Below are 11,643 nucleotides of genomic sequence, written 5' to 3'. Positions count from 1 at the left end.
TGAGGATGGGAACGTAGATCGACAGGAAAATTAAGAGCTTTGCCTTCCGGCTCAGCTCCTTCTTCACCACAACGGATCGATACAGCGTCCGCATTACTGAATACGCCGCATCGATCCGCCTGTCGATCTCACGATCCACTCTTCCTTCACTCGTGAACAAGACTCCCAGGTACTTGAACTCCTCCACTTGAGGCAGGGTCTCCTCCGCAACCCGGAGATGGCACTCCACCCTTTTCCGGGGGAGAACCATGGACTCGCTCTTGGAGGTGCTGATTCTGATCCAAGTCGCTTCACGCTCGGCTGCGAACCGATCCGGCGAGAGCTGAAGATCCTGGCCAGATGAAGCCATCAGGACCACATCATCTGCAAAAAGCAGAGACCTAATCCTGCAGCCACCAAACCGGATCCCCTCAACGCCTTGACTGCGCCTAGAAATTCTGTCCATAAAAGTTATGAACAGAATCGGTGACAAAGGGCAGCCCTGGCGGAGTCCAACCCTCACTGGAAACGTGTCCGACTTACTGCTGGCAATGCGGACCAAGCTCTGACACTGATCGTACAATAAGTGACAAAGTGTATTATTACTCGTGTCGTATATTTGATGGTCGTGCGATGGGTGATGAGCCAAGGAGACGCCAAGAGGAATCGTCGAACAATTATTTGTTTCAGCGAGCCTCGGACAAGAGCTGCAGCTCTGGGAGAAGAAGTGGGTCGAATCTCTTAATTCAATCAATCAATCAATCAATCAATCAATCAATCAATGTTTACTTATATAGCCCTAGATCACAAGAGTCTCAAAGGGCTGCACAAGCCACAACGACATCCTCGGCTCAGATCCCACATCAGGGCAAAAAAACCTCAACCCAATGGGATTGATTTTTGATTGATTGAGACTTTTATTAGTATATTGCACAGTACAGTACATATTCTGTACAATTGACCACTAAATGGTAACACCCCAATAAGTTTTTCAACTGTTTAAGTCGGGGTCCACGTTAATCAATTCATGGTATTCATGCTGATAAATGCTTTAAAATGTAATATCGGTATCGTTTTTTTTATTTTTTTATTTTATTTTTTTTAATTAAATCAACATAAAAAACACAAGATACACTTACAATTAGTGCACCAGCCCAAAAAACCTCCCTCCCCCATCCACACTCATTCACACAAAAGGGTTGTTTCTTTCTGTTATTAATATTCTGGGGCCGTACTTATCAAGCTTCTTAGAGTGCCATTTTACACTTAAGTCCTGAGAATTTGCGAAATTTAGTCCTACTCTCAAACTTAAGAATAAAAGCTTTTTATCAACGTTCTTAAGTCTAAGAATCACTCCTACTCTCCACGATATTTAAGAGACCTTCAGAGGTGTCTTAAGTGGTTAGGAGTTGCCAGCAGGGGATGGCACTGAGGCGAGAGAGACGTGCGCGAACGTTCAGGGAATGGAACAATGTTTTGTTTTTTTTGATGACGAGCAGCTGATCAAACGGTATCGTTTAGACAGAGCAGGTATTATTTTTGTCACAGATTTGATACTTTTCGATTCCTTGTTGATTTCTGCATGTGTCTGCAGTGGGCTAGTATATATAGAGCCACCCACACCAGTTTCAAATTAGTTGCCTAATTAATGAATTGGAAAGAAAATGTTATGACAGTAGTGTATGTGTGTGGCCGTGATGTGAGTGACGTCAGTGAGTGTGTGGGCGATAGAAGAGAGGGAGCGGTAGCGTGAGTGCCGGCGGGGACTAGTTTGTTTTGTATTATTTTGTAGTTTATTGTCAAAATATACACTCCCATTGTCCACTTAAATATTTCCAAGATATTTCTTTATTCTTAGACAACGGATTCCCTTCCGTGATTGGTCATTTCTATGGACACAGAAATGACGTCACCTAAAATTCCGTTTACGGCTCATAGTAATGTCGTAATTCAGCTCTGAGTGTGACATTTAAGATTCAGTCCTACACTTCGCTGAAAGTGTGAGTAAGACGCTTGATAACTAACTTTTAAGTGCAGCTTTCAGCGAAGAATTTATTTACTCTTAAGTCAACTCTTAGCAGACTTCTTAGGAGTAATTCTAAGAAGCTTGATAAGTACGGCCCCTGGTTCCTACATTATATATAAATATATATCAATACAGTCTGCAAGGGATACAGTCCGTAAGCACACATGATTGTGCGTGCTGCTGGTCCACTAATAGTACTAACCTTTAACAGTTCATTTGACTAATTTTCATTAATTACTAGTTTCTATGTAACTGTTTTTACATTGTTTTACTTTCTTTTTTATTCAAGAAAATGTTTTTAATGTATTTATCTTATTTTATTTTATTAATATTGTAAAAAAAAGGACCTTATCTTCACCATACCTGGTTGTCTAAATTAGGCATAATAATGTGTTAATTCCACGACTGTATATATCAGCATCGGTTGATATCGGTATCGGTTGATATCGGTACCGGTAATTAAAGAGTTGGACAATATCGGATATTGGCAAAAAGCCATTATCGGACATCCCTACATGGTATAAATATATACTATCATCATAATACAGTCATCACACAAGTTAATCATCAGAGTATATACATTGAATTATTTACAATCCGGGGGGTGGGATGTGGAGGGGGTTGCGGTGGGGGGGGGGGGGGGGGGGGTTGGTTGATATCAGCACTTCAGTCATCAACAATAATATAATCAGAGAAATGGACATTGAAACAGTGTAGGTCTGACTTGGTAGGATATGTACAGCGAGCAGTGAACATAGTGAGCTCAGAAAGCATAAGAACAAGTATATACATTTGATTATTTACAATCCGAGGAGGTGGGATGTGGTAGGGGGAGGGTGTTAGTGTAGAGCAGGTGTCACCAACGCGGTGCCCGCGGGCACCAGGTCGCCCGTAAGGACCAGATGAGTCGCCCGCTGGCCTGTTCTAAAAATAGCTCAAATAGCAGCACTTAAATTTTTGTTCTGGAAAATCTAGAAGAAATAATGATTTGTCTTTGTTAGAAATATAGCTTGGTCCAATTTGTTATATATTCTAACAAAGTGCAGATTGGATTTTAACCTATTTAAAACATGTCATCAAAATTCTAAAAATTAATCTTAATCAGGAAAAATTACTAATAATGTTCCATAAATTATTTTTTACATTTTTTCAAAAATATTCGAATTAGCTAGTTTTTCTCTTCTTTTTTTCGGTTGAATTTTGAATTTGAAATAGTTTCATCATTTCTAATTTTAGAATTTTGATGACATGTTTTAAATAGGTTAAAATCCAATCTGCACTTTGTTAGAATATATAACAAATTGGACCAAGCTATATTTCTAACAAAGACAAATTATTATTTCTTCTCTACAAAAAACCTTCCGTAAAAGAAAAGGAAAAAAAAATGTACGATGGAATGACAGAATGTGAATCAGCCTTTCCTGACATGAACTTCATCAAGAACAAACACAGAACACGCCTCACTGATGCACATCTGCAAGACTCACTCAGAGTTGCAGTGTCAAGTTACACACCAGAGTGCAACACACTAGTTAACAGCATGCAATGCCAGGCTCCCCACTAACTGACAAAGAAACAGATAACAGATTTGGTGTCCAGTTCAAAGTGTGACATGATTTATTTAAAAATTTGAGAGTTGACTTTTGTATTTTACATGAGTTATTATTTGTACAAACATGGTGCAAAGTAATTCATGATTTGTTAAAAAATGTTAGTGGCTAGCTAGTTAAAATGGGATATTGTGATTTCACAAGACTGTCTTAGAAGTGATCATTTGAAAATGTTCAATTTGAAAAATGTGCACTTAGAGAAAATACAAAAATAAAGTGTTGCATATTGATATTTATCTGTTTCTATATATATTTATTGTGAGAAATCATTAAGATGATCAGTGTTTCCACAAAGATAAATATCATCAATTATTAAAAATTACATAGAGTTAAAGGTAAATTGAGCAAATTGGCTATTTCTGGCAATTTATTTAAGTGTGTATCAAACTGGTAGCCCTTTGCATTAATCAGTACCCAAGAAGTAGCTCTTGGTTTCAAAAATGTTGGTGACCCCTGGTCTAGAGGTAGGGTGAGAAGCTCTGCCATCCGGGGGGAGCTCAAAGTAAAGCCGCTGCTCCTCCACATCGAGAGGAGCCAGATGAGGTGGTTCGGGCATCTGGTCAGGATGCCACCGGAACGCCTCCCTAGGGAGGTGTTTAGGCCACGGAGAAGACCCAGGACACGTTGGGAAGACTATGTCTCCCGGCTGGCCTGGGAACGCCTCGGGATCCCCCGGGAGGAGCTGGACGAAGTGGCTGGGGAGAGAGGAGGCTGGGCTTCCCTGCTTAGGCTGCTGCCCCCGCGACCCGACCTCGGATAAGCGGAAGAAGATGGATTTATGGATGGAAAAAATGTGGCCGTGTATATATATATATATATAATATATATATATATATATATATATATATATATATATATATATATATATACAGGCACGTGCACACATAGGGCCCAATGGGTGCTTGAGCCCCTGCCCTTTTTTGCCTCGTCCTTAAAAAGTGCCCTCTGCCCGTGTGTGTGTGTTTTTTTTTTCTTTAAACAACATTAATAAATTCCTGTCAGGGATGTAAAAAAAAAACAAAAAAAACTCCACGTTTCTTGTAATACGGGGTTGTTTGAGCCTGCGCTTCGGCCAGAGAGATAGAGATAGAGATAGAGAGAGAGAGAGAGAGAGAGAGAGAGAGAGAGAGAGAGAGAGAGAGAGAGAGAGAGAGAGAGAGAGAGAGAGAGAGAGAGAGAGAGAGAGAGAGAGAGGGGCGAGTGAGTGAGTGATGAGTAAGTGAGAGGAGAGAGAGCCAACTGCGCCCCTGAGACGTGACAGTGGAGCAACTTGAAGCCTGTGCGTTATGTTATGCATAACATGACTCAAAACATAACAGTTATGGTCTAGTCGCCGTCCACTTATTCAGCATCTAATATGGGTAATATTTCTGAAAAACGCTGTATTATTCTATTATTCAATGTGTCAGCTTCTGTTTTTGCCGGACGTCGGAGCACGGCGCATCAATTTGAGCACGGCACAATTCCGCACAGAGCAGAGCGGATCGTGCGGGACAGGAAGTAGTGTACAAAATAAAACACCGGGTTAATTTTCAAAATAAAATGCACTGTGTTTACGGCGGATCACATTTCTCTCACAGTAGAGGTTTAGATATAAAGTTTATTGTGACTTTGCTATTACTGTTGTGGGTTAACAAAATATTAATAATAATGATGATAATAATAACAATAATAATGATAATAATTATTATTATTATTAATAATAATAATTTCAGCATTCTGGGGATATAAGATGTAGGTTATCTGTTAGGAATATTATCATCTGTATTTAAACTTGATTCATGTTGATTATGCCTGCAGCACAATGCCAAAAAAAGAAAGGATACAGAAAAGGAAGGAGAAGGAGCGCCAGGAAGCAGCTAAGGGTAGCAGACCTCTTAATGCATGGCTAAAATTGATGATTTCACAGCATTTCATGGAAGCCCTGAATTTACATTGAGGAGCATATTTGGGTATGGGTGGCCTCCATCCTACAGCCCTCTACTGGCCCCTGGTCCATAGTTTTGGCCCTGTATTGCGTTTCAGTTGTTTAGTCTGAGCATTAAGTGAGAAAGACCATAAGTTACAACTTGATGGTGTTTTCATCAAGTTAAGGGAAGAAGGACAGATTTTCACATTGAAGTTTTTTCCATTTGGGTATTTATTTTTGTATTTTTGTTCAAAGTTCATGTTGCACTGTTCAATGTTCAATATTAAAGTGCTTATCTTTAACAATAAATAGCCTAATAATAAACCAGTGTTTTGTTGCTTTCCATGTCTTCCAAGCCTATGATAAGGTGAACTAACTCATTATGACCATAATTTGTTGACACAAAAGAAATGGCAATCACTTTTACCTACAAAGGACACACAGCTAAGTAGTTAGCTTCCTATTAGCAAATTAAATTTTACATTAATTTCCATATTGTGTAAAGGCGGTGAGGTTAATGTCTGGTGAGGCACGACGTACTGCATCATCACAGTCAGATTTACAAACATATGAACCTGCAGTGTGTACCTAATGTTGTGTCCCTGCGGTCGTTCGCGGCTCCTGCAGCGCGAGCATTGTTGTTTTTGCACTTTTTGGCTTCTTGTTAAGTGACTTTTTTGGGGTGGATTCGGTCTTGCACGTGGAGGGTTTGGGTGTGGACTTTGGTTGGTGTGGCCGCGGCGCTCCCGTCGGGGGTGCATTCTGCGGCGGAGATGCTTGGCACCAGGAGGCGGGGTTATGAGACGAGCCTCCAGTTTTATGATCGCTCAGCACAATAAATACGTTACACACATACAGTTGTTGACAAAATACACTGTACATTATATACCTCAGCTAACTAAACTATGGAAATGTATAATATAATTCATATAGCAATACGGTCTCACTGCACAGCAGGCCAGCAGTTAGCCGAGTCATTGCGCACAATCCATGTTGAGGCACAAATCAGTGACGTGCCTCAACTGGCTGCTGATCACCGCACCGTCTCTTCTCAGTATTTGAACGGCAAATGTGAAAATAAAAATAATCTAAAACTGGTGAAGTTAAATGGAAAATAACTAGTATTATCACTGGATACATATAACAATTTAATTATTATTTTTTTCTTTTTACTTTTTTTTTCTTTCCATGATGGCAGGTGAGGCCGTGCCTCCCCTGCCTCTAGTGACGGCACGCCACTGATATATATATATATATATATATATATATATATATATATATATATATATATATATATATATATATATATATATATATATATATATATATATATATATATATATATATATATATATACAAAATGCGTCTGCAAGGCTTTTGACAAAAACAAGAAAGTTTGATCATATTACGCCTATACTGGCTCACTTGCACTGGCTTCCTGTGCACCTAAGATGCGACTTTAAGGTTTTACTACTTACGTATAAAATACTACACGGTTTAGCTCCAGCCTATCTCGCCGATTGTATTGTACCATATGTCCCGACAAGAAATCTGCGTTCAAAGAACTCCGGCTTATTAGTGATTCCCAGAGCCAAAAAAAAGTCTGCGGGCTATAGAGCGTTTTCTATTCGGGCTCCAGTACTCTGGAATGCCCTCCCGGTAACAGTTAGAGATGCTACCTCAGTAGAAGCATTTAAGTCCCATCTTAAAACTCATTTGTATAATCTAGCCTTTAAATAGACCCCCCTTTTTTTAGACCAGTTGATCTGCCGTTTCTTTTCTTCTCTCCTCTTCTCCCCTGTCCCTTGCGAGGGGGAGTTGCATAGGTCCGGTGGCCATGGATGAAGTGCTGGCTGTCCAGAGTCGGGACCCCGGGTGGACCACTAGCCTGTGCATCGGTTGGGGACATCTCTGCGCTGCTGACCCGTCTCCGCTCGGGATGGTTTCCTGTTGGCCCCGCTGTGTACTGGACTCTTGCTGATGTGTTGGATCCACTGTGGACTGGACTTTCACAATGTTATGTCAGACCCACACGACATCCATTGCTTTCGGTCTCCCCTAGAGGGGGGGGGGGGGGGGGTTACCCACATATGCGGTCCTCTCCAAGGTTTCTCATAGTCATTCACCGACGTCCCACTGGGGTGAGTTTTTCCTTGCCCGTATGTGGGCTCTGTACCGAGGATGTCGTTGTGGCTTGTACAGCCCTTTGAGACACTTGTGATTTAGGGCTATATAAATAAACATTGATTGATTGATTGATTGATTGATTGATAAATATATACATATATATGTATATATATGTATATATATATATATATATATATATATATATATACGGCCACATTTTTGTAACCCAATGCGGCCCCCGAATCAAAAAGTTTGGGGACCCCTGCTGTGAAAGATATCGATAGTGAGCCGGTGCAACATACTCCGGTGCAGTAGAGGGCGGTATACACCTTACGGCAACAACCCGCCGGAAAACTAAAATAAGAAGAAGAAGTTGCAAGGGGGACTGTTGTTGGCGACGCACACTGACGGAAACAAGTCGGAACAACGTGACTGTTGGCGGAGTTGCTAAGTAAGACGTGCTAGTGTCTCTCTGCTCATTTGTGGCATAAAGTCAGAATTTTACTCACGAGTCGCACAAGACATATTTTGAGTTGACAGCGTCGGAAGATTCCAGAATAAAAACAAGCGCGATGTCTGTGACGGTGAAAACTTACCTGCTGGACCAAGACGAGGCGGTGAGGGAGATCCGCAAGTTCGAACTGGACCGATACGGGATCCACTTCGACGATCTCAGCAGGAACATCTGCGACGTGTTCTCCAACCTGAAGAACGCTGCTTTCAACATGTTCTACAGAGGTCAGTCAACATGTTCTACTAGAGGTCAGACACTTTCACACTTTTAAGTTCAATGTTGGTGACGATCGACGTGCTTAATTTGTCACAGGTGAGGAAGGACACCTGGTGGCGTTCTCCTCGTATCAAGAGCTGGAGGTGGGCGTGGCCTGCATGAAGGACGACACTCTCCATGTTTACATCAAAGGTACGTGACGTGTTTTGCCCTCCTAAAATATTTACAATGATTTCGCCTAACCCCATAAACCAATGTTTTGCCGTGAAATACAGTCTGGTGTGCTGTGGGGGATTATGTAATTTCACCTAATTAGGTTAAAAATAGAGATGTCCGATAATGGCTTTTTTGCCGATATTCCGATATTGTACAACTCTTAAATACTGATTCCGATATCAACCGATACCGATATATACAGTCGTGGAATTAACACATTATGCCTAATTTTGTTGTGATGCCCCGCTGGATGCATTAAACCAGGGGTGTCCAAAGTGCAGCCCGGGTGCCATTTAACGGCCCTACGGCACATTTTAAAAATACGATTGAAAAAAATAAAAAACATTAAAAGTGGTATTTAAAGAGCAAACAGGTGAAATGTAACAAGAAAATGTAGCAATGTTTATTCTAATCACACAAAGCTGCCATGCAGGCTGTTTCTTTCTTTAAAAAATGATAATGACTAGACTAGACTAGACTTCCTTTTTATTGTCATTCAAATTTGAACTTTACAGCACAGATAAGAACGAAACTTCGTTACATAAGCTCATGGTAGTGCAGGATAAAAAAAAAAAGCAATAAGGTGCATATATAAATAAATAAATATATATAAATAATATATTTATTATATATATATAAAATAAATAAATATATATAAATATATATAAATAAATAAATAGATTACTGTACAGATAAATATATTGCACTTTTTCACATGTGTCCACGTTTATGGATGTATGTTATATTGTCTTTTTTTATTCCAGCGAGTTAATCCCTTTTGGGGGGAGTTGAGGGGTTAATTTAATTTAATTATGATGCGTTTAAGAGTCTTATGGCCTGAGGGAATTAAGAAGCTGTTACATAATGAATAATGAATCAAAATCAATGTCATTATGAATTATTGATCTATTCAAGGCTCCAATTGCATCACATTAACTATTTTGAGATATTTTTTGGGGAAAATGTTGCATATTTTGTGTTTGCCATGTAAAAAAACAAGCTGTTTTTTTTAAAGAAGGGCCTAAAACGAACAAACAAAAAACATAAACAACAATAAAACTTATAATTGACAGATAGATCTGAAGTTGATCTCGAGATTATTGTGTTAAAAGTAAACAGTAAAAAAAATATATACCGTATTTCCTTGAATAGCCGCAGGGGCGCTAATTAATTTAAAACCTCCTGTCACTCCGGCGTTTACCGGAAACCGGCGGGATGGCCGTGCATGCGGTAATTATTTTAAAACCTCTTCTCACTCCGGCGTTTACCAAAAGGAATGCGGTAAATTTAGGCGTGCGCTTTGAGTGTGATGTAAGCATACCATCATGAAAAGCACATTTAATAAAAAAAACGTTATTATGGTCTTACCTGTACTTATAAATGGAGTCCATTTGCAGCTCCTTCTGACCTAAAGCATCGATAACTTGTTTATAGAAGTCTTCCTTATTTTCTTTCTTCCGTTTTAAAAGTCTCTCTGTCTCGATGGAGATATTCTTTTAATTATTACCTCCTGCTTCGATTGAAAGTCCAGTTTAGAAAACTGTTTTATTTTAGAGTATGTAATCCTCCTTGTTAAAAGTTCAGGCAGAGGAAAAAAAAAAATGTCTTGCTGCGTGTGTTCCCTTCTTCTGCAGTACCGGAAGTCGCAAGAAGGATCACTAGCGCGGCAGCGCCCTCTACCACCAGGAGGCGGGAGTCATTTGATGACTCATACAGTATTTGACACACGCAGCTACGGTATATTAATAAAACATAGCTGCTTACTGTTCTCTTTAGCATACTGTACCGGTATTCAATAGCTTGGACCTTAAATCCTACTGAATAGCTCTTTATCTTTTTTCCTTTGTGCGATTGCAAACTACTGAAAGCAGCTTCCTCCATTTTGAAAATGAGGACAGATAAAGCGTCACTCGTGACGTAACGAATTTGACCCGGTGGAAGTTCTAGCCATATGCTAAATATTTTGCCAAACGAGTTTGACCCGGCGAAAATTATAGACATGCGATAATAAAATTAATATTTTGCGAAACGAATTTGATCCGGCGTCAATAATGAACCGGCGATAAGGCCAAGCATGCGTAAATTATTTTGAGAAACAAGTTTGACCCGGCAGTAATTCTAGACGTGCGAATACTATATTCCCTGCGCCAATTCAAGGAAATATGGTATATAATTTATTTTTTAACACTTTAATGAGTAGGACCCTTTTGGATCCCCTACAATTTTAGTGTGATTAGTTTTTAAGTGTCATTGCTCAAAAAATAATAGTGAATTAAAATCAATGGTGTTATGAGTTATTGACCTTTTTAAGGCTCCAATTATTATATAATCTCAAATATCCCACTTAAAAATTTTATTGGGTGAAAATATTGCATTTTTTGTGTTTTTTTCATTAAAAAAAGGGGTTTTCTTTGACAAAAAGAGCATGCAATTAAAATCTTTAAAAAATGTTAAATTGACAGATAGACCTAATGTTGATCTAGAGATTTAAAAACTTGAATAATAACACAAATAATAATACTGAATAATGACACATTTTTTATATTTTTTGGACCAAAACCCTTTTAGCCTGAGTGGAAGCCTAAATGTATATTTTTTGTACATATATTGTATTGGTTTTTAAAATAAAAAATATCAAAATGGCCCGTGCTAGCTTTGATTTTTCAATGTGCGGCCCTCAGTGGAAAAAGTTTGGACACCCCTGCATTAAACAATGTAACAAGGTTTTCCAAAATAAATCAACTCAAGTCATGGAAAAAATGCCAACGTGGCACTGCCATATTTATTATTGAAGTCACAAAGTGCATTATTTTTTTTAACATGCCTCAAAACTGCAGCTTGGAATTTGGGACATGCTCTCCCTGAGAGAGCATGAGGAGGTTGAGGTGGGCGGGGTAGGGGGAGGGGGGGTTTGAGGTAGGGGGTAGCGGGGGTGTATATTGTAGCGTCCCGGAAGAGTTAGTGCTGCAAGGGGTTCTGGCTATTTGTTCTGTTGTGTTTATGTTGTGTTACGGTGCAGACGTTCTCCCGAAATGTGTTTGTCATT

At 39.5% G+C, this 11,643-nt stretch overlaps 1 protein-coding gene across 3 annotated transcripts in view; it reads left to right on the top strand.

Annotated features, from left to right (window-relative positions):
- Nucleotides 1-8,052: 8,052 nt before the first annotated feature.
- LOC133644873 (zinc finger protein 260-like) overlaps nt 8,053-11,643 on the top strand; it is a 37,561-nt gene continuing 33,970 nt past the window's right edge. For all 3 annotated transcript variants that reach the window (XM_062039625.1, XM_062039626.1, XM_062039624.1), the window contains exons 1-2: nt 8,053-8,389; nt 8,478-8,573. In XM_062039625.1, coding sequence (XP_061895609.1) covers nt 8,224-8,389; nt 8,478-8,573 — 262 coding nt within the window. In that variant the 5' untranslated portion in view covers nt 8,053-8,223. The remainder of the gene's footprint in view (nt 8,390-8,477; nt 8,574-11,643) is intronic.

The sequence above is a fragment of the Entelurus aequoreus genome, linkage group LG28 (genome assembly GCF_033978785.1).
Source record: "Entelurus aequoreus isolate RoL-2023_Sb linkage group LG28, RoL_Eaeq_v1.1, whole genome shotgun sequence".
In the NCBI taxonomy this organism is placed as follows: Eukaryota; Metazoa; Chordata; class Actinopteri; order Syngnathiformes; family Syngnathidae; genus Entelurus; species Entelurus aequoreus.
Note: the sequence above shows the minus strand (reverse complement) of the source record. Positions and strands in the feature narration are given on the sequence as shown.